General features: G+C 39.7%; 1 protein-coding gene and 1 long non-coding RNA gene across 2 annotated transcripts; both read right to left on the bottom strand.

The window, feature by feature from the left end:
- Window positions 1-12,636: 12,636 nt before the first annotated feature.
- Window positions 12,637-14,675, bottom strand: ARMCX1 (armadillo repeat containing X-linked 1; the record flags this gene model as incomplete). The annotated part of the gene is given in 2 exon segments (XM_028522699.2): window positions 12,637-13,355; window positions 13,357-14,675. Coding segments are annotated over 2 exon segments (1,431 nt in total), but the record flags the coding sequence as incomplete, so codon positions are not given.
- Window positions 14,676-15,060: 385 nt separating this feature from the next.
- LOC118498432 lies at window positions 15,061-16,693 on the bottom strand. Its single transcript, XR_004900923.1, has 2 exons — window positions 15,790-16,693; window positions 15,061-15,092 (listed from the first exon to the last, which is right to left on the bottom strand). It is a non-coding gene; the product is annotated as an uncharacterized LOC118498432 (long non-coding RNA).
- Window positions 16,694-27,581: the final 10,888 nt, after the last annotated feature.

Consider the following 27,581-nt stretch of genomic DNA (forward strand, 5'->3'; position numbering starts at 1 on the left):
GTAACAGGTGCCTGGAGCCAAAGAAATATGGTCGAATGAAAGAACAGATCAAAACTACAGAAAAATAACTAAGCAGTAAGGAGATAGATAATCTGTCTGATGCACATGTAAAAAAACTGGTAATCAGGATGCTCACAGAATTGATTGAGATCATTCGAAAAATGAAGGAAGAAATGAAGGCTACCCAAAGTGAGATAAATGAAAATATATAGGGAACCAACAGTGAAGGGAAGGAAACAGGGACTCAAATTAACAATCTGGAATAAAGTGAAGAAATAAGCATCCAACCAGAAGAAAATGAAAAAACAAGAATACAAAAAAATGAAGAGAGGCTTAGGAACATCTGGGACAACTTTAAGCACACCAAAATCTGAATCATGGCAGTACTGGAAGGAGAAGTGGAAGAGCAAGGTATTGAAAACTTCTTTGAACAAATAATGAAGGAAAACTTTCCCAAAACAGTGAAAGAAATGCACTTCCAGTGAAAGAAATACATGAACTGTGGGGGGCTGGGAATGCTAAAGGGTTTAGGAGATTCAAGGGGGAGAGGCATAAAGGAGAAAAAAATTGGGACAACTGTAACAGCACAATCAATAAAATATACTTAAAAATAAAATCAATAAAAATATCCTTGAGTAACGATTAATATATATTAACTTTAACAGGAACAATGTTATTATGTATATACATACATATAATCCTCCCACTCCCAATTCCAGAAGTCCAGGTCCCCCATCAACATTTCAGTATATATTTTTTATTTTTTCAAATATAATTTATTGATTATACTTTTATACTTATCTGATCTTTTTTCTGCCATTTATTTCCCTCCAACCTGCACCTCCTTCCCACTAGAATTCCCCCCTTCATAGACCAAGTCTATGGGTCTTACATATAAGTTCTTTGGCTTCTCCATTTCTTACAGTATTCTTACCCTCCCCCTGTCTATTTTGTACCTACTATTTATGCTTCTTATTCCCCATCCCTTTTCCCCAATTCTTCCCCTTCCCTCTCCCTGCTGATAACCCTCCACATGATCTCCACTTCTGTGAATCTGTTTCTGTTCTAGTTGTTTGCTTAGTTCATTTTTGTTTTGTTTTGGTTTAGGTTCTTTTGTTGATAGTTGTGAGTTTGTTGTCATTTTACTGTTCATATATTTGATCACCTTCTTTTCCTTAGATAATCCCTTTAACATTTCATATGAGCTTGGCAATCATGAACTCCTTTAATTTGACCTTATCTAGGAAGCACTTTTTCTGCCCTTCTATGCTAAATGATAGCTTTGCTAGACAGAATAAACTTGGATGCAGGTCCTTGCCTTTCATGACTGCAAGAACTTCTTTCTAGCCCCTTCTTGCCTACAAGATTTAAGAAGTCAGCTGATGGTCTTATGGGGACTCCTTTGTAGGTAACTGTCTCCTTTTCTCTTGCTGCTTTTAAGATTCTCTCCTTGGGCTGAAAGATGGTGGAGGAGTAAATGGAAGCCACACTAACCTCCTCCCAGGGCCAATCTAGCATTACAACTAAATTTTGCAGAAATTACCCAGAACAAACAACTGAACAATAGCAAGAGAAAATCCTCATAATCTCAAACAGACAGAAGAATCAGCTTCAACACAACCTGCCTGGTAGGGAGTGTGGTAGAGTCTAGAGAGGGCTGGCTGGGTGCCAACAGGCAGCAGCACTGGAGGGATAAGTAAGTGGCTGGTTGGATCCCCATGATAATAATGGGGTATAAGCCATAAGCTAGGATCCCTAGCCTAGAAAACCAGAATCTAAAAAGTATACAGATGACAACTGGTGGTGAAAAGTGGAAGGGCTGCTCTCTGCCACTGGTGGATGGCTGAATACACAAAGATCTGTTTAAAGGAACAACACACAAATTTTCATTTGTGGCCACTTACCTTGGATTCCAACAAAGGCGGGAGCAGAGAGAGCTAGAGACACCTGAGAGACTGGGGACAGAAGCTTTGGGGAGAGAACTGAGAGGGTACCTGCTGAGATCCTGGTTCTGAGTTGTCACCCAAATGGCAGCAGCCATCATGCTCAGACAGATCACTCCCCTCTGAGGGGCAGTAGCCTGAGGGGAAACAAAAGCCTTGCCCCTTAGAGATACTCTGTCCCAGCTCTATAGTACTTAAGCCTGACTGCTCAGTACAGAGTGACTATACTAATGACTGAAAGAGACAGTGAAAGACAGTAGGTTCTTGACGAAAAGGGTCAGGGAAGACTAGAGATGCTTGAGGAGAGACAGGGGACAGAGGCTTTGGGGAAAGAACTGAGAGAATAGCCGCTGGGATCCTGGTGGTGAGTCATCACCCATATATCAGCAGCCATCCTGCTCATGCAGACCACTATACTCTGAACACCAGCAGTCTGAGAGGAAACAATATCCTCAAGCCTGGGAATAATTCTCCCCTGCCCTATGGAGCTTAAGCCTGACTGCTGAGTGTAGAGTGACTAGATTAACAACCGAAGGAGAGAACCATAGACAGTAGGTCCCCAGTAGTCTCAGAACAGGCTGCCTAAGGTCAGACAGGGTCAATATCTGACATCAACAGAGGCAATCCAGACAGGAAAAAACAGTGGTAAATACTGGAGACTACCAAGACAAAATCTGCTGCAGTCTTTTCCATGATTAGGGATTATTTTCTATCTTGCATGGCTTTTTAACATTCACTTTTTGTCCAGCAAGCTTGTGCATATTAAGTCAGTACAATTTATACTGTAGTTTATTTGTCTCCTTTTTATAATAGTCTTAATCTCTTTTCACCCTTATTAATACAGGTTCATTTATGGTTGATAATGAGATGGGGGGGGGCATTTCTGCAAATGTGGGTCTGATCCCTGTGCTTTGTCATTTTATTCTGGCAGCACCTGCAAAACAGCATACAAGATGTGGTGGGTGGATTGAACCTCAGTCTACCATCTGGAGGGCAGGATCCACCAAGAATGACCCAACAACAATAAAAAAATAATAATTATATCCCAAGAGCCAACATAAACAGCATACCAAGAGCATCAAATTCAGGAGAACAAGGAGACTGCACCACCAAATCTCACAGGTCTCCTAACATAGAAGCTCACACCACAAATTCACAGAGTCAAGGCAGATCAATTATGAAGTAAAGGCTAACAAAAAGAGACTCATAAACAATGGGAAAACAAAAAATAAATCCCAAATAAAATGAAAGGAGGGACCCTTGGAAAGAATGCTAAATGAAACAGGCAAGTCAGCTATCAGATGCTGAGTTCAAAGCAATGGTTATAAGGAAACTCAATGAGTTCAGTTCGAATTACCAAAAACTACATGGAAACTATGAGGAACTTAGTGCAAATTATGTCAACAGGACAAAGAAAATAGGAACCATCAACAAGAGCCAAGAGGAAATGAAGAATACAATTTCTGAATTGAAGAACAGAGTAGAAAGAATCCAAACCATGCTAGATGAAGCAGATGATCGAATAAGTGGGCTGGAGGACAAGGTAGAAAAAAACTCAAAGAACAAGCAAGAAAAGGAAAAAAAGACTCAAAAAGAATGAAGAGGTATTAAGGGAACTCCAGAACTTGAAATGTAATAATATCCACATAAAAGGGATACCAGAAGGAGAAAGAGAAGAAGAACAATGAATTGAAAATATGTATGAAAAAGTAATGATGGAAAACTTCCCTAATTTGATGAGAGAAAAAGACAGGCAAATCCAGGTAGCACAGAGTCCCAATCAAGAGGAACCCAAAGAGGCCCACTTAAAGACACATCATAACAAAATGGCAAAATTAGGATAGGTCTTCCAAACACAATATGAAGAATGATATTGTGGCATTGAACAATGTTCTAGGTGCAATGGATTTAACTGATATATATAGAGAGAGAGCCTTTCATCCCAGAGAAGCACAACACTCATTCTTTTTAAATGCACACGGAACATTTTCAATGACAGGCCACATGATAGGACACATAACAAACCTCATCAAATTCAAAAAGATTGAAATTACATTAAGCATCTTCTCAGACCACAAGGCCCTGAAACTAGAAACCAACCTCAAGGAAAAAACTCCAAAACACTCAAACTCATGGAGATTGCATAGCATGCTATTAAACAATGAATGGGCTAAGAATGACATCAATGAAGAAATCAAAAATTCTCTGGAAACAAATAAAAGTGAACTCACAACAATCTAAAACTTATGGGACATGGCAAAGGCAGTCCTGAAAGGGAAGTTCATAGTAATACAAGCCTACCTAAAAAAGATAGAAACACTTAAAATAAAAAAAACCTAACCCTACATCTACAAGAAATGGAGGAACAACAACAAAGATAGCCTAGAGCAAGTAGGAGGAAGGAAATAACCAAGATCAGAGCACAATGAAATGATATAGAGACTAAAAGAACAATTCTAAGGATCAATGAATCCAGGAGCTGGTTCTTTGAAAAGATAAACAAAATTGACAAGACTTTAAGCAGACTCCTCAAGAAAAAAAGAGAAAGGACCCAAATAAACACAATCAGAAATGAAAAAGGACAGATTAAGACTGATATCACACACATACAAAGGATTGTAAGAAATTACTATGAAGAAGTATATGCCAAGAAATTAGAACACCTAGGTGAAATGGACACATTTCAAAAAATATATAATCTTCCAAAATTGAATGAAGAAGAAGCAAAAAGTCTGAACAGACAAATAACAGCTGATGAAATCAAAGCAGTAATCAAAAAACTCCTGGCACACAAAAGACCTAGACTGGATGGTTTCAAGAATTTTACAAAACATTTAAGGAAGAGCTAACCCCTATCCTTCACAGACTTTTCAAAAAAATCCAAGAAGAAGGAAGACACCAAAATCTTTTAATGAAGTCAGCATCATCCTAATCCCAAAACCAGATGAAGACAAAGAAAGAAAACCACAAGCCAAAATTGCTCATGAACATAGATGGCAAAATCTTCAACAAAATATTGGGAAACCACATCCAAAAATACATTAAAGAGACCATACACCATGATGAAGTGGGATTCATCCCAGGGATGCAAGGATGGTACAATATTCCAAAATCAATAAACATAATTTCTCACATAAACAAAAGAAAGGAAAAAAATCATACAATCGTATCAATAAATGCTGAAAAAGCATTTGATAGGGTATAGCACCCATTTATGATAAAAAACACTCAGCAAAGTGGGAATAGAGGGAGCATCCCTCATTGTAATAAAGGCCATATATGAGAGACCTACAGCCAACATCATACTCAACAGGCAAAAAATTAAAGCTTTCTCACTAAGATCTGGAAGACTACAAGGATGTCCACTTTTACCTCTTCTATTCAACATAGTATTAGAAGTTCTAGCCACAGAAATCAGACAAGAAAAGGAAATAAAAGGCATCCAAATTAGAAAGGAGGGAGCAAAACTGTCATTGTTTGCAGTTGACATGATAGTGCACATAGAAAATCCTACAGACTCCACCAAAAAAACTACTTGACCTAATAAATGAATTTGGCAAAACAGTGTTATACAAAGTCAATATTTAGAAATCAAAGGCATTCTTGTACACCAACAATGAAATATCAGAAACAGAAATCAGGAAAAAATCCCATTTGATATAGCAAAAAGAAAAATAGTATACCTAGGAACAAACTTAACCAAGGAAGTAAAAGACCTGTTCTCAGAAAACTACACAACACTGAAGAAAGAATTCAAGGAAGACACAAACAAATGGAACCATGTACCATATTCATGGATTGGAAGAATTAACATCATCAAAATGTCCATACTACCCAAATCAATTTACAGATTCAATGCAATCCCTATTAAATACCAATGACATATTTCACAGATGTAGAACAAACATTTCAAAAATGTATATGGAACCTTAAACAATGCCAGATAGACTCAACAATTTTGAGAAAAGAGAAGAAAATAGTAGGGATCACAATACCTGATATCATACTATATTACAATGCCTCTTTAATAAAAAAAAGCATGGTAGTGGCATAAGAACAGACACATAGATCAATGGAAAATAACACAGAGCCCAGAAATAAACCCAAGTCTCTATGGTCAATTAATATTCAACAAAGTGGGTCAGAAACATAAAGGAGTAAAAATAACTCTGCAACAAAAGGTGTTGAGAGATCTGGACACCTGCACATAAAAACATGAAACTCAACTGCCAACTTATAACATACACAAAAATAAACTCAAGATAAATAAAATAGTTAAATATAAATTGTGTCACCATAAAAGTCATAGAGGAAAACATAGGCAGGGAAATCTCAGATATTACATGCAACAATATTTTCATCAATATGTCCCATAGAGCAAGGAACATAAAGGAAAGAATAAACAATTGGGACTCCATCATAAAGAAAAGCTTCTGCACAATTAAAGAAAACAGCAAAATTCAAAGGGAACCAACCATATAAGAAAAGATATTTGCAAATAATACCTCCCGCAAGTGTTTGATTTTCAAAATATATCAAGAACTCACATGACTCAACTCAGGAAGATAAAACACCCAATTTAGAAATGGACAGTAGACCTGAAGAGACAATTCTCTAAGGAGGACATACAAAGGGTTCAGAGACATATGAAAGGATTTTCAGCACCACTAGCCATCAGTGAAAAGCAAACTAAAACCACAATGAGATACCACTTCACAGTGGTCAGAATGACCATCATAACCAAACCAACAAGCAAGAAGTGCTATTGTGGTTGTGGAGAAAAGAGAACCCATAGTACTGTTGGTGGGAATGCAGACTGGTGCAGTCACTGGGTAAAACAGTACAAAATTCTTTATAAAACTAGAAATGAACTGCCTTTTGACCTGTCAATTTCACTGCTGGGATTATACCCTAAGAATCCTTAAACACCAATTTGAAAGAACCTGGACACTCCAATATTCATAGCAATACAATTTAAAATAGCCAAATGTTGGAAGCTACAGAAGTGCACATAAGTAAATGAGTGGACCAAAAACTGGTACTTTTACACAATGGAATACTACACAGGAGAAAGAAAGAAAGAGCTCTTACTCTTTGAGATAACATAAATAGATCTGGAGAGCATTATGCTAAGTGAAATAAGCCAGGCAGTGAGTGAAAGACAAATACTATAGGATCTCACCTATAAGTGCTACCTAATCAACAAAACAACAAGTAAGCAAAATACAACCAGAGACATTGAAAGAAAGAACAAACAGACAGTAGCTAGAGAGGAGGGGGAAGGTGTATAAAGGAGAAAAGAAGTGAAAGGGTCATCAAGGTACATGTATAAAGGAGACACAGACAAAGCCAAATGGGGGATAGGATCGAGAGTGGAAGGTAGGAATGGGGGGGGGGGGTTGGAGTGGTGGTGGGAAAATATAGAAAACTTTACTTGAACAACAATAAAAAAAGAGGAGAGGCTGAGGAACAACTGGGACAACTTTAAACATTCCAACACCCGAATCATAAGAGTGCCAGGAGAAGAACAAGAAATTGAAAACTTATTTTAACAAATAATAAGGGAAAACCCCCAAATCTCATTAAGAAAATAGACTTCCATGAAGTCCATGAAGCTCAGAGAGCACCAAAGAAATCAGATTCAAGAAGAAATGCACCAATACACAACATAATTAAGTTACCCACAGATTAAAGATAAAGAAAGAATGTTAAAAGCAGCAAGAGGAAAGGAGAGAGTACATATGAAGGAGTTCCCATAAGACTATTAGCTGATTTCTCAAAATAAACTTGTCAGGCAAGAAGGGTCTGAAAAGAAATATTCAATGTGATGACAAGCAAGGACCTACACGTAGATTACTCTATCCACCAAAGCTATAATTTAGAGAGGAAGGGCAGATAAAGTGATTCCAAGATAAGGTTAAGGTAAAACAGTTCACCATCACCAAGCCCTTAGTATATGAAATGTTAAAGGCACTTATCTAAGAAATAAAAGATGATCAGGACTTCTGGCCAAGATGGGGGTGTAGGTACATTTGCTTTGCCTCCTCACACAAACAAAAGAAAGGCAACAAATTTAAAAACAAAAAGTAACCAGAAGTGCCTGAAAATTGAATTGTATGGTAGTTCAACAACCAAAGAGTTAAAGAAAAAAACATTCAGACTGGTAGGAGGGGCAGAGATGGGCAGCAGTGGCAGAGAGTACCCACAGCAAGACAGCAGCTGCAGGACCTAATGGGTGAGGTGGCTGCTGGTGGACTGGGTGGTCCCACGTTTATATGCAAATAAACCAGGAGTTATTGGGGAGTGAGCCAGACCATGCAACCCAGGATTCCAGTGCCAGGGAATGAAGCCTCAAAACCTCTAACTGTAAAAACCTGAGAAGGTTGCATGGTGGGAGAAACTCCTAGCTTTATAGGAGAGTTTGTTGGAGAGACCCATAGGATCCTGGAACATACACAAGCCCACCCACTCAGAAATCAGCACCAGAAGGGTCCAATTTGCATGTGGGGCATAAGGGATGTGACTTAAAGTTGGCTGAGAGCTGAGGAAGCATCATTATTCCCTCTCAGATCCTGCTGTCACATACAGCTCTACAACAGAGCAAAGTAGGTTGCCCTGCCCAGGCAAATGCCTAAGGCTCCATCCCTTATGATGTCACAGGTGCACCAAGACAAAAAAAATGGCCTAAATTAAAGACCATATCAAAACTGAGGGATTAAGAGATAGCCAACCTATCAGAAGCAGAATTCAAAACACTGATAATCAAGATGCTCATAGAAATGGTTGAGTATATTCACAAAATAGAGGAAAAAGTGAAGACTATGAGAAGTAAAATAAAGAAAACTATACAGGGAGCAAAAGTGAAAGGAAGGAAACCTGAACTCAAACCAACAATTTGGAGCAGAAGGAAGAAATAAATGTTTAACCAGAACAGAATGAAGAAACAAGAATTCAAATATATGAGAGGCTTAAGAACCTCTGGGACAACTTTAAACATTGCAATGTCCAAATCATATGGGGGCTAGAAGGAGAAGAGAATGAGCAAGAAATGGAAAACTTATTTGAAAACATAATGAAGGAGAACTTCCCTAATCTGTCAAAGAAAAATAGACTTCTAGGAAGTCCAGGAAGCTCAGAGAGTCCCAAAGAAGTTGGACCCAAGGAAGCACACACCAAGGCACCCCATAATTATATTACCCAAGATTAAAGAAAAGGCAAGAATCTTCAAAGCAGCAAGAGAAAAAGGAGATAGTTACCTACAAAGGAGTTCCCATAAGATTCTCAGCTGATTCCTTAAAAGAAACCTTACAAGCAAAAAGGAGCTAGAATAGAAGTATTCAAAGTCATGAAAGACAAGCATCTATGTCCAAGATTACTCTATCCAGCAAAGTTATCATTTAGAACAGAAGAGCAGATAAAGTACTGCCCAGATAAGGTCTAGTTAAAGGAGTTCATCATCACCAAGCCCTCATTATATGAAATGTTAAAGTGACTTATTTAAGAAAAAGAAGATTAAAAATACAAACAGTAAAATGACAACAAACTCACAACTAGAACCTAAATTGAACCTAATATATATATATATATATATATATATATATATATATATATATATATAAACAAAGACAAAGAAAACCCACAACTAGAACATGACCAGATTCACAGAAATGGAGATCACATGGAGGGTTATCAGTGGTGGGAGGAAGAGTAGAATGGGGGAAAAGGTACAGGGAATAAGAAGCATAATTGGTAGGCAAAAAATAGACAGGGATAGGTTAAGAATAGTATAGGAAATGGAGACACTAAAGAACTTATATGTATATCCCATGGACATTAACTCAAGTACGGGGGGGGATGCTGGAGGGTGGTGATGTGAAGGGTTGAAGGGGATAAAGGTGTGAAATAAATTGAACAACTATAATAGCATAATTAATAAAATATGCTAAAAAAGGAGATATAGTCATTATAAACAGATATACACCCAACATAGGAACACCCACATATACAGGGTTTGGGAGAAGTAACACATACTTGAGTGTGGTTACTTAGGTAATAAAAAAGGTGTAATAATCTACAGTTTTATTTTGAACATTTCACCTAAAATGTCATATAGTGCACTTGAGTATGACATTGTTGTGTTACAGAGTTACATACTTCTGATTTTCTAATAAAAATTTTATAACAAAGAGAGGCATTGTTTATGTTGGATCTTGTATAAGAAAAATCTAGGAGGACTAACTTCAATAAAGATACCAACAGCAACACATTCATTGCTGAAGATTTTAGCACCCACTTGTCAACAATGGATAGATCTTCTAAACAAAATATCAACAAAGATATTGATTGCAGCATTGAACAATGTTCTAGATCAAACTGATATGTATATATATGATATATATATATATATATATATATATATATATATATATATATATAACCATTCACACCAAAGAGGCAAAATATCCATTCTATTCAAATGCACATGGAAATTTTTCAAAGATAGACCACATGGTAAGTCAGAAAACAAGCTTCAACAAACTCAAGAAAATTAAAATCAGATCAAGTATCTTCTTAAATGACCATGGATTGAAACTAGAAATCACCCAAAAGGAAAAAACTCAAAAAACATTCAAATAAATAAATGAAGGAAGAGAGGGAGAGAAACATCAGTGTGTGCTTGCCTCTCACATGCCCCCGACATGGGACCTGGCCCACAACCCAGCCACGTGCCCTGACTGGGAATCAAACCAGCAATGTTTTTGATCCCAGGCCAGTTCTCAGTCCACCAAGCTACACCAACCAGGTACATAATGTTTCAATGTGTAGACATATTCTACTTTGTTTAGCCAAGTGGTTAAGTCACTTGTCTCATTCACACTTTTTCATACTTCACACTTACACAAGCCCATTATTTCTTTTTTATAATATTAGAAAGAATACTTTATTCCAAGCCTGTGAATTAGAAGATTGTGTAAAGAAGCTATTTTAATCTAAAGGTCTTCACACAGTGGAACACACCTGGTGAGTCCAGAAGGTGACTGACATGCATCTCCAGCAGCCATGCCCTAGGGTGACTGCAGAGGTTCCAGGCCTGGTCTGCATCAGCATCTGCTGCAGTGCCATCATGAGGGAGGTTCTGGAACACTTCATTTTTGTAGGGTTGCTGGTATGCCTGCTCTACCTGATAAAGTGGGTGAGATTCTCAAATGTATTTTCCTGCACTTCTGAAAAGTTTTGCCAAGGTCTTTTGTTAAGTCAATGGGACAGTAGACAGGTAAAGAAAGTGTTATATCTCCTGGTTTTTGTTTTCCTGCTTATTATTATTTGTGTCTCAAAAGATATTGCACCTATTCCCTTTTAGAGCACAGATGCAATTCTAAGGATAAATTTCTACCAGTGGACTCACTGGGTCAAAGAGCATGTACATCTTCAGGCTTCTGAATCATGTGTCCAAATGGACCTTGTACCAGTGTATGCTCCCACCAGCACACTTTGAGAGTGCCCTCCCTCCACACTCTCACTGTACTCTGGGTTGAGAGAGAGGTGGACCTTCTCCAGTATGGATGCCAACAGTTCTTTTGATAGTTCCATAAAGGCCCTGCCTCGACCTACCTTAGATAAGAAATCTGATAGAAGCACTAAAATTTATTATTTCTTCTATTATATTTCCTTATTTCAAAATAGTAACTCATGTATTTATTTGCATAGATAGCAGAGTTGGCCAGGAAAGAGGACACTTTCCTATCAAATGCCCCCAGGACTCTAAAATAAAATTGCCCCTCAGTGTGTGCCCCCAGAATAGGTCCCAGCACTTCTTTGTTCAAAGGGTCTCTCACTTTCTTCTTTCCCTTACCATTCTCATGGCCAGCAGTGACATTTCACATCTTTATCATCTTGTACTCAGACTTATGGTGGTAACTTCCTAACTGGTGTTCTGATCTTCAGTGGCCACTCCTGTCCCCTCCCCAACTCAGACTCATCCTGCACAGAAATCAGCCACATCATTTCCCTTTCACCCTGTCATTCGCATGGTCACAAAAGGCTTTGGTGTCTCCCAGGAGTGGATAGAGTAATATGGAGACACCTTCAGTAATCAGGGACCTTCCACAAATGGGAGTCACCTCAACTGCTGGACTATATTTCTTATCACTCCCTTTCCCACACTTTGCACTCAGGCAGGTCAGCCTCCTTTCTGGAGGATTCCTACCTCCATGCCTTTCTTCCCCCTCACCTCCTTCTTCCAGTGCTCTGCTGCCCTGTTTTTTTTTATTTGTTTATTTTTAGAGAGGGGAAAGGAGGGAGAAAGAGAGGGAGAGAAACATCAGTGTGTGTTTGCCTCTTGTGCCCCCCCCCACTGGGAACCTAGCCAACAACCAAGCATGTGCTCTGACTGCAAATCAATGGGTGACCCTTTGGTTCACAGGCCAGCACTCAATCCACTGAGCCACACCAGCCAGAGCAGTTCTGTCCTGCTTTTAATCTATCCTTCAAGCTCAGCTTACATAAGTGCACCATCCTCTGTAAAATTTTCTCTGAGCATCATTGCCTGCAGAAGTTTCTGCCATCTCTAAGCACAATAGGAGGAAGCAGCTGGCCACATGATCAGTAGCTCCTTATTTTGTTAATATCTTTTTGTTTCCATATATCCTGAGTTCCCAAATAATCATAAACTGAAGAACATCATAAATTTGTCTTTTTTTTTGCTGGTTAATCACACAACTTTATTGATGAAACACAATTCTAAGATTAACAAATTGTAAGCTAATACAAAAATGTAGGTTATTTATGATTAGTTTGCTGTTAGTTTGGATAAAGAGCAAAAAATATCTCAAGGTAGATAACAGGATGAATTAATAAGTGCTTGCTTTGCACAAGCTTTAGTATTCACTTGGCATCCTCTGAAAACAGGGGTGTCCTACCCACAGCCCACAGGCTACATGCAACCCAGGATGGCTATGAATGTGGCCCAACACAAAATTATAAATTTACTTAAAGCCTTTTCTTTGCTCATCAGTTTTCATCAGTGTTTTATATTTAATGTGTGACCCAAGACAACTCTTCTTTCAATGTGGCCCAGAGACACCAAAAGGTTGGACACCCCTGAAAGTCTAAATGGTGCAGCCTAAAAGCAACCATCACAACCAGTATCACTGATGATCTGTGATATTCATTATTACAAAATAGAAGTTGAATGTATCTTTTTGACATATAAGCACAGTGAAAAACAAAGAATTTACCAAATGTATTGTGTCCAAGTGCAATACAAAAAAATTGTGTTGATGTTTGGGGCAGACTCTCAATCAAAGTTTGGTTAATACTTTTAGAACTTTTACTTTCACTACCAGATCATTGTAATTTGCTAATGCTTTGATTTTCTTAACACACACCCAGATTCTTGGAATAAGAAAAAAGTGAACTTCTGCTGAACTCTTTCCTGGATGATGCAAGCCATTCATTTTTTATGTTGTCATTTATATTCTCAAATAGGATTAGGATATTAAGAAGAATCTTTCTGTCCCATTCTTTACTAAAGAGGGAAATCAGTTCTGAGGGTACTTTACAACTGACCAGCTCTCTTGTCATGGCTGGATTTTCAGTAAAGTTTATAATAAGTTTCATAATCTGAATTTTGGTGAAGTAATTTCCCAGGAATAACAAAGCAAAAAAGTCTGGAAAAGAATAGGAAAGCAAATGTTGGTAATGATTAGTCACAGTCATGTTGGCTAACAGTCTTAGTCCAGCCATCTGCACAGCTGAGTCCAAGCGACAAACCATGGTGTCATCATACACTTGACTGATATACATCTTAATATTCCCCTGATTTTCAGCATTCACACTCAGGTTATTAAGGGCATTATAAGCCTTTTCCTTAATAATGGGATCTTTTGTTTTTATCAGTTTTGCAATAATTGGAAGACCACCCAATTCACGAATGGCATTTTGGTTAAATGAATATGCTGCATTGTTACCTAGAATGACCAAGGCTACTTCCTGAATAAAAGGATCATTTGTTCTTTCCAGGATGTTAAGGACCTTTTAAAGGTCTGAAGCACCTAGAATGTAATCAATTTTATAAGGAAAGTTGAACTTGCCCCTGCAAACAGGCCATACTGTAGCTGGAGTCTTGGTGCTCTTAGCTCAGGCCCTTTTCTTGCACTTTCCACTTGCCCTGCTCCCAGCCCTAGCCCTACACCTGATGGGGTGGCAGCCTCCACATCTGTCTTCTGGGCAGGGTAAACTCAGTGCAAGTGTCCTGGTCCCAGAGGTGGTGCCCAACCTGGCCCCTTTGACAGCCTTTGAGCTTGCCTGTTCCTTCAGGGTGTTGAAAAGGGCCTTGGCCTTGGCTTCTAAGCCACCTCCTGTCTGGGCTTCTGAGTGGGCTTCTACCTTTGCATCTGGACAACTTTTGAGTTCTACAACCACCTCAGCCTTGGCCTTGGCCTTTGAGTCACCCTGAAGTCTAGCTCTGGCCCCCACCCAAGTATTACCTCCTTTCCCAGTCTCCACACCAATCCCTGTAATGTCACTAGATACCTCATCTTCATTGTCATTGCTATAGTCCCAGATTTTCTCGCTGTCATCTCTTCCCCAAGTCAGTCTATATACACAGTAGCAAGCACCTGCCCCAATCACCACACCAGCTGCCACACAGCCAGCTTCCCGAGTATGACCCGTACTAAGGCAAATGTCTGAGCTGAATTTTTCACCTGGGCAGAGAAGGCTTGCTGTGGTTTAGAGTACTCCCAAGTCCAGGGTAGAGTCTTTAGCTACAGGTAGCAGGCTCTGCTGCAGCTGGAGATACAACAGCAAATAGGAAAGAAGGAAAGGTTTGAGGATTCAGTCTCCTTTTGTGATTTTGTGTGCAGACAGACTAAACTATGGGCCAACGAAGGGATGGGCACTCTGGGCTACATCACTGATTCATTTCCTCCATCGGTAAGTTAATTTTGAAAAATTTGTCCACCTCCAGATTTGCCAACATCATGTTCAACCACTTCACCCCAATTTGTTCAATTTAAGAAATCTAATTGGTTCCCTACCTCCTCTGCCCCTCCAGATATTCTGGGGGCATTGGCAGCCCCACATACACACGCACAGGTTCAGACAGTTTCTTTTATTTCTTGCCTGGAAGTGCAGTGTTCTACAAACCTGCATGCAAAAGGGGTGGAGAAGGGATTGCTGAGAGCTCAGGGGACAGATGAACTTACCAGGACTGGACATAGGTCCCTCCCCTGAATCCCTGACCTTCTTCCTCATAGGCCAGTATTTGCCACCTACTTTATACTCCTCTTACAGTGCTGCAGCTTTGAAATTCATCAGCTCCCTTCCCTACCTCCTTCCCTGTAACAAAATCGAAGGTGGTGGAGCGAGACTGTCTAGAAGCCAGATGGGTAAAATGAAAAAAATGTCTGGAATTTCACCCTTACTTCCGTCACCCCCACCGTCTCAGAGGTACCAGGATACTCCTCCCGACCCATTATACCGACTTCCACTGCTCCGGAGGAATTTCCTTCACTCTTCATGTTGGTTTCTGCCTCTACTAAACCTAGGATTGAGTGAGTGATGGACGGATCAATACCAAAAACTGTACCCCAAACAGTAATTTGGAGAAAGGTCCTCTCTACCCCCACTCCAGGACTCTCATGACACTGCCCCCTTCTTAGCCACTTCTTTCCCTATCTTGTAGCAGCAGATAGCTTTTCTTTTGCCAGTTCTGAAACAGTGTAAAGAGGAGGGAAGGAGGGGGGATGCAGAGGAGATCCATGGGCCCACTCGAGTTTGCAATCTCCAGCATTCTTCACAGCAGGGGACCCCAAACACCGTCAGCACCCTCATTCTGACTTACTTGTTTCTGGACAATGTTCCTTTTCTTCCTGCTCTCAGGTCTGATAGACCTTCAGGCGCAAGACCCACAGACAGACTGGCGACTCAGCAGAAACAGATGGATGGGCAGACAGTGCAGCACTTCAGAGTCCCAATAGCAGCTTTTCCAAATGCAAGGTTCTGGTAGTTAAACAGATTTTACCTTTTGTTTTCTCATCCTTTCCCCACTTCTCAGGACCCCGCGGACATCAGCCCGCTACCTGCATTGCATCCACCCATGCCCTCCATCTCCAGCCCACGGCCATTTTCCCAGCAAAAACCACACCCCTTTGGGATGACTGGAAATAGAGAGTTGGGGGAAAGGGGAAGAGGAAGTATGGAAAATGGGCGGAGAGAAAGACCAAAGGATCTCTTCGATTCTCCTCCCCAACGCATTCCTACCCCCTTCCCATCCTCCGCCTTTAACAACCATTTTTCTGTTAGGCTGTGTCATATCCTTTTTTTCCTACATAAAAAAGCAGTAATATAGGTGGAGAGAGTCCTTAATGCGCCCAAGTTAGGGCTAGGGCCTCAGTCATTTCCGCCCTTCTCATGGGCCGTGGGGCAATCCCCCTTTACACCGACATGCACGGATTCCACCGGGCAGAATCTTTGTTCCTTTGCTCTGAGTGGTACAGCGCCAAAATGAAAGACTCGCAGAATAATACAGGGTCAGACAGACGCAAAGTCCCAAGATTCTGGGTTGGTAGATGACCCAGGACCCAGGCATAGGACACAAATCCTACTAAAGTGCTCTACCGGATTCAATGTCCTGGGTGCCAAAGGTTTCTCCCCTCCTATCCTGAAGTCTCCCCTGTAATACAGCCCCCAACATCCAACATTTTCATTTTTGGAAGGACAGGGGATAATGCAAGGGTGCAGAGAAAGCAGACCTTGTCTCTTCTCAGTCTCCACCTTCCTCAACCCGCATGGCAGGGATCTCCCAGGCAGCGCCCATCCACACAGACTTGTTGGGATCCGAGCAGTTACTTACCTCTTCTTCATTCCCACCCCACAGGCCTGCCCACCTTTGGGGCAATAGGCAGATGACAACCAGACCAAAATAAGACTAAGATTAGAAGGACATCTGCACCTGTCGACATTTGCTCACGTGAGGGCCAGGTCACCCGTGAGCTCAAGACCCCAATTACCACTCATGCCAGCAGTGCAGCTGGAGCTGGCCCACCCCTTTTCTTCCCTGGCCACGTCAGGTCCCGCCACTCATTTTCCTCTGTCAGTTGCAGAAACCAGGGATATCTTTGCCTTGTGGTTGGAATCTCCCTTTAGTTAACAGGCAGAGACTGTATCTGTTCCCATGTTCATTAGTCTTTTCTTTCACTTTGAGGAATATTTTTTTTTCCCTTATCCCTGTGCAACTGCCAGCCATGAAGGTCCAGCACTTCTCCTGCACCCCTACAGGAAACGGAAGAAAAATCTCAGAAAAAGATATATAGGCAGTGGAGTGTTTTACTTTTTTAAACCTTTCTGTTCATTTTTTTAAAAAATCAGTGATGTATTGCTTTTATATTGAGAAAGTAAAATGTTATTTTCATTTGAATAGAAGATTTAAGTGGGAGAGAAAAAGGTCTCAAAATTTCATTATATTTATTTATTTATAACACAAAGAAAGTTTTCTATTGGTTATAGTCAAACAGGAACTTTTGAAACATTAACCTGTTTTAAAATATGTAACAGGAATTTTCACATTATATATGAATTAGTCCACAAAGAGAAGACTAGTCCTGTAATCTTGGGCATTTTATGCAAATGCTCTTTCTTTTTCTACTTTCGAATCAACTTGCAACCTGATATAACAAAAGAAACACAATCCTGTCTTTTTAAATAAAAAAAAGATAGTCTTTAATGTCCCAAACTCTTAAATGACTGTTGTGTGAATCTCTTATGATTTTTTAATTTTATTTTTTTCAATTTTATTACTATATTACAGTTGTCACAATTTCCCCTCTTTGCCCTTTTCTGTCCAACCCCACCTCCCATTGTCCATGTCCATGAGTCATTCATAAATGTTCTTTGACTAGTCCTTTCCCCTTTTTTCCACCATAATCACCCTCCTACCCTACTCTGGTCAATTTCAGTCTGTACCATGTTTCCATGCCTCCAGTTCTACTTTTGCTCATTAATTTATTTTGTGCATTAGATTCCTCTGATAAGTGAGATCATATGGTATTTTTCTTTCACCTACTGGCTTATTTCACTTACCGTAATATTCTCCAGTTCCATCCATGTTGTCACAAAAAGTAGGACTTTCTTCTTTCTTTCTGTCATGTAGTATTCCATGCATAAATGTACCATTGTTTTTGACCTATTCATTTACTGATGGGCACTTAGCCTCTTTCCAGCCCTTGGCTATTAAAAATAGTGCTGCTACAAACATAGGCATGCTTAAGTTCTTTGGAATTGGTGACTCAGGATTCTTAGGGTATATTCCCAGTGGTATTGCTGAGTCAAAAGGTAATTCCATTTTTAATTTTTTGAGGAAATTCCATAATGTTTTTCACAGTGGCTGTATCAGTTTGCATTCCTACCAACAGTGCACTAGGGATCACTTTTCCCCACACCCTCACAGTACTTCTTGTTTGTTTATTTATTATTGATGGCCATTCTGACAGGTGTGAAGTGGTATCTCATTTTGGTTCTAATTTGCAACTCTCTGATGGCTAGTGATGTTGAGCATCTTTTCATATGCCTTATGGGCCCTCTGTATGTCCTCCTTGGAGAAGTGTCTGTTCAGGTCCTTTGCCCATTTTTTAATTGCACTTTCTGTCTTCCTGGAATTGAATCCTATGAGTTCTTTATCTGTGGAGATTAAACCATCGTCGATGTGTCATTGGCAAATATGTTCTCCCACACAGTCAGTTCCCTTTTCATATTGATGATGTATTCTTTAGCCATGCAGAAGCTTTTTAATTTGATGTAGTCTCATTTGTTTATTTTTTCATTTCCCTTGCACTAGGAGATATATTGGCAAAAATATTGCTATGTAGGATATCTGAAATTTTACTGCCAACGTTTTCTTCTATGACTGTTATAGAGTGACAACTTATATTTAAGTCTTTTATCCATTTTGAATTTACTATGGTGTATGATGTAGGTTGGTGGTATAGTTTTTTGGGTTTTTTTTGGCATATACCAGTCCAGTTTTCCCAACATATTTATTGAAGATGCTATTTTTACTGCATTGTATGCTCATGCCTCATTTGTCAAACATTAATTGACCATAGAGACATGGGTTTATTTCTGGGCTCTCCATTCTGTTCCATTGATCTATGTGTCTGTTCTTATGCCAGTACCAAACTGTTTTGATTACAGTGGCATCATAGTATAGTTTGGCATGAGGTATTATAATCCCTCAAACTTTATTACTATTTCTCAAGATTGCTGAGGCTATTCAGGGTAGTTTTTGGTTCCATATAAATTATTGGAGTATTTTTTCTATCAGAGAAATAATGCCATTAGTATTTTAATAGGAATTGCATTGAATCTATAGATTGCTTTAGATAGTATGAACATTTTAATGATGTTAATTGTTCCAATCCATGAACATGGTATATTCTTCCATTTCTTTGTATCTCCCTCAATTTCTTTCTTCAGTGTTCTATTGTTTTCCAAGTTCAGGTCTCTTACCTCCTTTGTTAAATTTATTCTTAGGTACTTTATTCTTCTTGTTGCTAGAGTAAATGGAATTATTTTTCTAGTTTTTCTATCTTATAGTTCATTCTTGGTGTACAAAAATGCCATTGATTTCTGAATACTGACTTTGTATCCCTCTATTTTTTCCAAGTTCACTTATTAGGTCCAGTAGTTTTTTGGTGGAGACTATAAGGATTTTTATGTACACTATCATGTCATCTGCAAATGTTGACAATTTTACTTCCTCTTTTCCACTTTGGATGCCTTTTATTTCTTTTTATTATCTGATCATTGTGGCTAGAATTTCCAATGCTATGTTGAATAAGAGTGGTGAAAGCAGTCACCTTTGTCTTGTTCCTGATCTTAAAGGGAAATCTTTTAGTTTTTGCCCACTGAGTATGATGTTGCCTGTAGGTTTCTCATATGTAGCCCTTACTGTGTTGAGGTGTACTCCCTCTATTCCCACTTTGATGAGTATTTTTATAACAAATTGGTGCTAGAACTCATCAAATGTTTTTTCTGCATCTATTGATAAGATCATGTGACTTTGTTTTTCATTTTGTTTATGTGGTGTGTTGCATTTATTGATTTGCAAATATTGTACTATCCTTGCATCCCTGGGCTGAATCCCACTTGATCATGGTGTATAATTTTTTAACATGTTGCTGGATCCAGATTGCCAGTATTTGTTGAAGATTTTAGCATCTATTTCTTCAGTGATATTGACCTGTAATTTCTTTCTTTCTTGTGTCTTTACCTGGTTTTAGAATTAGAATAATACTGGCCTCGTAAAAAGACCTTGAACCCTGGCTGGTGTGGCTCAGGTGATTGAGAACCAGCCTGAGAACCCAAGGGTCACCAATTCAATTCCCAGTAAGAGCAGATACCTGGGTTGCATGCCAGGTCCCCAGTAGGGAACATGTGAGAGGCAAGCAAACATTGATGTTTCTCTACCTCTTTTTCTCCCTTCCTTCCCCTCTGTCTAAAAATAAATAAAAAAATTTAAATATAAAAAGAGCTTGAAGTTTTCCCTCTTCTTCAATATTTTGGAGTGTTTGAGAAGGATAGGAATTAATTATTCTTTAAATGGTAGTATTTGCCTGTGAAGCCATCCTGTCTAGGTTTTTTGTGTGCCTTGAGGTTTTGGTTACTGCTTATATTTCACTAGTTATTATCAGTCTATTCAGGCTTTCTGCTTCTTCTTGATTCAGTTTTTGAAGACTGTACATTTATAGAAATTTATCCATGTTGCCCAGGTTGTCCATTTTCTTGGCATATAGTTGATGATAGTAATTTCTTACAATTTTTTTTTGTATTTTGGTGGTATAGGTTGTAACTTCTCCTTTTTGCTGCAGATTTTATTTATTTGGATCCTCTCTCTTATTTTTTTGATGAGTCCGTTTAGTGTCTGCCAATTTTGTTTATGTTTTCTAAAAACAAGCTCCTAGATTCATTGATCCTTTGAATTGATTTTTTAGTCTCTATGTCATTTAATTCTGCTCTGATCTTGATTATGTCCTTCCTTCAACTAGCTTTGGGTTTTGTCTGTTGTTGTTCCTCCAGTCCTTGTAGATGTAGGGTTAGGTTGTTTATTTGAAATGTTTCTATCTTTTTTAGGTAGGCCTATATTGCTATGAACTTCCCTCTGAGGACTGCCTTCTCTGTGTCCCATAGGTTTGGTTTCTTTGGGGGTTCATTTTCATTTGTTTCCAGACAGTTTTTGATTTATTCCTTTATCTCATTATTAACCCACTTATTATTTAATTACCTTTTATTCAGTCTCCATGAATTTAAATGTTTTTTAGTTCTTTCCTTGAAGTTAGTTTCTTGTTTCAAGCTATTGTGATCGTGGAAGATGCTTGACATGATTTCAATTTTCTTGAAACTGTTGAGGCTTGTTTTGCATTCTACCATGTAGATTATCTTTGGAAATCTCTCATGTGCTTTTGAAGAATGTATATTTTGCTTCTTTGGGGTGCAATTGTTCTGTATATGTCAAATAAGTCCATTTAACTATAATTCATTCAATGGCCCAGTATCCTTATTGATTATTTGTTTGGAATATCTATCCATTGTTAACAGTAGGGTGTTAAAATCCCCTACAATAAGTGTGTTCCTGTCAATATCTTTCTTGAAGTCCTCCAAGATTTTCCTTATATATTTAGGTGCTCTTATGTTTGGTGCATATATGTTTACAAGGCTTATGTCCATTAGTTGGACTACTCCCTCTTCTTTCTTTATGGGCTTTGTCTTGAAGTCTATTTTGTCCAATATAAGTATTGTTACCCCAGCTTTTTTTTCACATCTGTTTTCTTGGAATATTTTTTCCCATCCCTTCACTTTCAGTCTGTGTAGATCTTTTATTCTGAGGTGGGTCTCTTGTAGACAGTATATATGCAGGTCATGTTTTTTTATTCATTCAGCTACCTTATGTCTTTTGATTGGAGCATTTAATCCATTAACACTTAAATTTACTATTGATAGGTACTTTTCATATGCCATTTTTTCCCTTTGTGCCTATGTTCCCCTCTCATTCTCTTTTTCTTCATCTTCTCATAGCATTCCCTTTAGCATTTCTTGCAATTCTGGTTTGGTGCAGGTATACTCTTTTAACCTTTTATTGCCCGGAAAAGCCCTTATTTCTCCTTCCATTATACATATTATTGTAGTTCAGTTATGGTTGTCCCAACTTTTTTCCTATTGCTCTCCCCTGCCCTACCCCTATCCCCCACTTCCACAGTTAATCCCCACCTCACTGTCCATGTCCATGAGTCCTCTATTCATCTTTCTTGACTTATCCCTTCCCCTAATTTCCCCCATTATCCCCCTCCCCTCTTCACCTCTGATCACTGTCAGTTTGCTCTTTGTTTCCAAGTTTATGGTTTTATTTTGCTCATTTGTTTGTTTTGTTGAATACATTCCACTTATATGTGAGATTATATGGTATTTGTCTTTCACCACCATCAGAGAGATGCAAATTAAAATCATTTCACACAGGTCAGAATGGCCATCATTAACAAATCAACAAACAACAAATACTGGAGAGGTTGTGGAGAAAAGGGAATCCCTAGTGCACTGTTGATGGGAATGCAGACTGGTGCAGCCACTATGGAAAACACTATGGAATTTCCTCAAAAACTAAAGATGTAACTGTCTTTTGATCCAAAGATCTCACTACTGGGGTTATACCCTAAGGATCCTGAAACACCTATTCAAAATAACCTATGCACCCCAATGTTCATAGCAGCATAATTTACAGTAGCCAAGTGCTGGAAACAGCCTAAGTGTCCATCAGTAAATGAGTGCATAAAAAAATCTGTGGTTCTATTACACAGTGGAATACTACACAGAAGAAAGAAAGAAGGAGCTCCTACCCTTTGCAACAGCATGGATGGAACTAAAGAGAATTATGCTAAGTGAAATAAACCAGGCAGTGAAAGACAAATACCATATGATTTCACCCATCCATTTTTAATGAATGCCTCTCTGGCTGGAGTAGTCTTTGTGGCAGGAATTTGCTTTTCATTGCTTGTAATATTTCTTGCTATTCCCTTCTGGTTTGTAGTGTTTCTCTTCAGAAATTAGCTTTTTCAGAGTGGCCTTGTATGTTACTAGCTTTCTTCCTGGCTGCCTTCAAGATTCTCTCTTTGTCTTTCAGGTTTTTAATTTTAGTTATGATGTGTCTTGGAGTGGGCCTTTTTAGGTTCATCTTGAATGGGACTCTCTGTGCTTCCTGGACTTGTGTGACGTTTTCCTTCAGCATGTTAGAGAAGTTTTCTGTCATTACTTTTTGAAACAGGTTTTCTATCTCTTGATCCTTTTCCTCTCCGTTTGGTTCCCTATGATGCAAATATTATTATGTTTCATGTCCTGCAGCTCCCTTAAACTGTCTTCATTCTTTTTGTTGCTCTGTCTGCATGTTTTTTTCTACCTCCTCCTCCAACACACTGATTCAATCCTCTGCTTCATCTATGCTGTTTTAATTCCTTCTAGTGTACTCCTCAGTGCAGATATTGTATTCTTCATTTCTTCCTGACTCTTATTCACAGTTTCTATGTCTTTTTATGCTGATGTAGTTCCCACTAAGTTCCTTGTAGCTCCTATAGAGTTTCTTGTAGTTCTCACTGAGCTCCTTAAATATTTTCATAACCATCATTTTTAACTCTATGATAGATTGCTTGCCTCAATTTCATTTAGCACTTTTTGGGGGAATCTTTCTTTCCTTTTTATTGAGGGTTGTTTCTTTGTCTCCCCATTTTTAGGTGACTCTTTTTTGTTTGTTTCTGCACATTAGATTAATCTGCTTCAATTGCCTGTCTTTGTGGTGTGACCTTCTGTAGTAGGAGACCTGTGGGACTCAGTGATGCAGTCTCCTTGATCTCCTGAACTGAATGCTCTTAGGATGCCCTCTATGCCCTTCATTGGGCTCCCTTGTTGTAATTGGATTTTTGTTGTTATGGGTCATTCTTTGGTGGGTTCTTCCTTCCAGTAGGTTGACTGAAAATCACACTACTGACCATGTCTCGTATGATGTTGTACAAGTACTACCATAACAAAACAAAACAACCCAAGAAACAAAACTGCCACCCACAAAAATAACGCCCAACCACAACCACAGTATCAACAATAAATGAGCTAATATCAACAAAGGTGGAAAGAGATTAAGACTATTGTAAGAAGGAAAAACAAATATAAGATGACTAACAGAAAGAAACATGATTTTGAAAGGATAGAGAGAGGGAAAATAATAAGAGTAGGGAATATAAACAAGGGGAAGAAAGAAAGAAGATTTACATCATAAATTAAAAAGGGATGGAAGAAGGTAAAATGGAGTAACAAAAGGGAAGAGTATATTATGACATTTAAAAAAGTGAAAAAATAGGAACAAAATTGAAGAAAAACATCCACCCCAGCAATATGAATGACAAATGAGCAAACATTAATAAAGATGTAAAGGAAATAAGAAGGAAAAAAGAAAAAAGACTATGAGATATCTAAAGGGAAAATGTTTTTGAGAGGATAGAGGAAGAATAAATAATAAGGGTGAGGAATGAAAACCAGGCTAAGAGAGGGAAGAAATAAAATATAAAATATAAAATGAAAAAAAGAAAGGGCAGGAGAAGGCAAAATGGAGTAGGAGAGGGGAACAGTAAATTTTAAGATTTGAAAAACAAAAATAGTGTAACTCTAGGAATAAAATTAAAGAAATGCAACATGCAACAACCACCACCATATCAACAACCAATGAGTAAATATTAATAAAGGTGGAGAGAGAATAAGGATATTATAAGAAAGGGGAAAAGAATGTGAGATGACTAATGGCAAGAAAAATGGTTTTGAGAGGCTGGAGGGAGGAGAAATTGTAAGAGTGTGGAATAGAAACAAGGTGTAGAAAGGGAAAAATAAAATTTAATAAAAAATAAGAGGAAGAAAGAAAGCAAAATGGAGTAGGTGGAAGAGGAGTAAAATATGAGATTTAAAATTAAAAAATAGTGAAATAATAGGAACAAACTTGAAGAAAAAGACAAAATGTTAAGAAGCTATGCTGGAGGAAAAAAATAAGTGAAATAACGAAGACCATGGTGGAATTCATCTCAGCAGAGTCTAGTGTTTGCCACTGTCTTCTCTCTCTGGACCCAGCCTTAGTGATGTCAGATGGTGTCCTAGTCTAGCCCTAGGCAGCCTGTTCAAGACTACAAGTGATCCACAGTCTGTGGCTGTCTCCTTCAGGCTTGGCTGGCTCCCACTGTTCTGCCCTTCCAGCTTTCCATCAGCACAAGGCCTAGGGATAGTTCATCAAATGTCTGAGACCACTGATAGTACCACCTCCTCCTGCCTCCAGAGGGGGCCTCTGGTGCAACCGGGAGGGTAGAATCCCTGGGTCATTTTCAGGAGGTGCTGTTTCGTCTTTAGGGAGGATGATGGGACTGTTATCCTGCTCCTCTGACACACATCTGGGTCCCAGATTATTTCCAATAATGTATAGTTTCTGATGAATTAGCTGTCCATTTCCTGGGAAGGGCCAATCTGGGTGAAAGGGGCAGCTCTTTCTTGCTTGGCACTGATGGCTGCTCTGTGTAAGGGTTGGCAAGACCCTGAACACCCTTGGTGTGCCTGCCTAATCTCTCTGCTCTGCTGGTTTCAGTGGATCAGGGCCTGAGGAACCAGCATAGTTCATAGTGTCTAATAGAAGTTCAGAAAGAGCTCTTTTAGAGTTTCTCCTTCTTTCCCCTGTCAATATGCACTGAGCAGGGGGATCCTGAGCCTGGCCTTACAGATCTGCAGAGCCTACAATTCTGCAGGTGGGTGTTGGGCACGCTGCCTGTGAGGGGACCTGCCAGGATACAATGAATCTAAGGTGTCCACCATCTGACCATCTAGTCCCCAGCCTGCCACAATTGCAGGAGACTCAGGCCCCAACTCTCCACCCTGTGAAGCCCCCTGCTTGTCAACTGTGCTGGGGACCAGGCCCCACAATCCTCTCACGTGTGCCACTTTCTGTTCTTCCTGTGCATCTGGACTCAGTGGGACTGAACTGTGTTTTCACTCTGATTTCGTTGTTGGCAGGTCTGCTGCACGTACATGTGAGCACAAGTTCCCTGCCCAGTCTCTCCTCAGCTCTGCTTTTTTAAATTTCAATTGTTGTTCAAGTACAATTTCTATCTTTTACTCCCATCCCAGCCCACCCACCCAGCCCTCCCCACCTCCCTCGCATCCCCCCCCCCCAGTTTTTGTCCATGTGTCCTTTATACTTGTTCTTGTAAATTCTTCCCCTTTCCCCCTGAAATTCCATCCCCTCTCCCCTCTGGACACTGTCAGCCTATTCTCTATTTCAAACAGTTCTGCTTTTAAAAGAGTCTCTGTGTGGCCTCCACACTGCAGCACCAAGCCCTAGGTCAGTTCTCAGCGTGCCTCACCTCCCCCAAAAGCACAAATTCTCTCTCAGTCAGGGCTGTCCACAGCCTGTCGATTCCTCTGACAGTTTTAGGAGATAAAGTTTCTCTCTGGAACTCTCCTGGTTGGTGCTGCAGTGATGGACATGCTGCTCCCTATGTGTGTGTAGCCTAAGTCTCCCAGACTTTTTATATCCTTTCAAGCCTCTCCTGATTGGGATTGGTGGTTTCCTTTTGTGGGACCAGAACTCCACTCTAGGAGTAAAGGGAGCCACTAAGCTACATAAGTCTGAACTCTCTTCTGCTGCAGGTGCCTTGCACAGGTCATTTTCTCCTCAACTAATAAAATCTCTTACCAGATGGCGTAAAACATCCTCTGTACTCCTTGGCCTCAAAAAATTTATATCAGCTGAGATTCCGTTGATTGTTCAGGTCACTGATCAGAAGATCAGCCAAAAATCTGTGCAGGGGGCACAGGCCAGTGGGCTCAGCTTCCACCTACTTGGCCATCATTTTCTGAATCTGAACTTCTTATGATTTGATGGCTGTTCTGAACACCTGCCCCTGGACTAGATTCAAGTCTGCTAAGGCAGAGGCAGGTGAGGATGCGAGGAATATAGAAAAGGTCTCTTCCTCCCTGCTTTGTCAAGACGTGAGGGAGGAGAGTGCTGTCTCCTGATCCCCTCTCATATTCCAGAACTCCCCATCCCCTGCAGTCAGGCATCTTACTCTGTCACTCAGGCAGGTGACCAAAGTGGTAAATGACACCTTTACTCAGGTGACCAACCTGAGTAACTGCTTTTGGCTTCTTCCCTCTTTCTCTCCCCTAAATCCCCACAGAGGTAACTCAGGGATGTATAGAAGGGATTGTTGTTCCTACTTACCCCTGTGGGTTTCTGTGGGTTTCCATGAAGCCTAGAGAAGTGGTTGTTGGGGAAAGCACCCAAGTCTGCTTGCTTTGCCCTGATTCATGGTGCCAGAGTTAACATTGCTTTTAACACTGTCTGCTGCTACCACCTGGTCTGAGAGGTGCAGCCTGGTGGGCCTCACACCTCTGGCTTCCTCACTGCAGGGCACTAAGGGAGAACCTAGCCTTGATGTAGGGTCATGACCAACAGCGCATGTCCAACTTGGTGCCCCCTCAGCCAAATGTATGCCCAGACCCAAATGACTATCCTCCTCACCATACTAATAAACCTAGAGTAAGCATTCTCAGCTGGCCACCTCTGTG

This window comes from Phyllostomus discolor, chromosome X (genome assembly GCF_004126475.2).
Source record: "Phyllostomus discolor isolate MPI-MPIP mPhyDis1 chromosome X, mPhyDis1.pri.v3, whole genome shotgun sequence".
NCBI classification, from domain to species: domain Eukaryota; kingdom Metazoa; phylum Chordata; class Mammalia; order Chiroptera; family Phyllostomidae; genus Phyllostomus; species Phyllostomus discolor.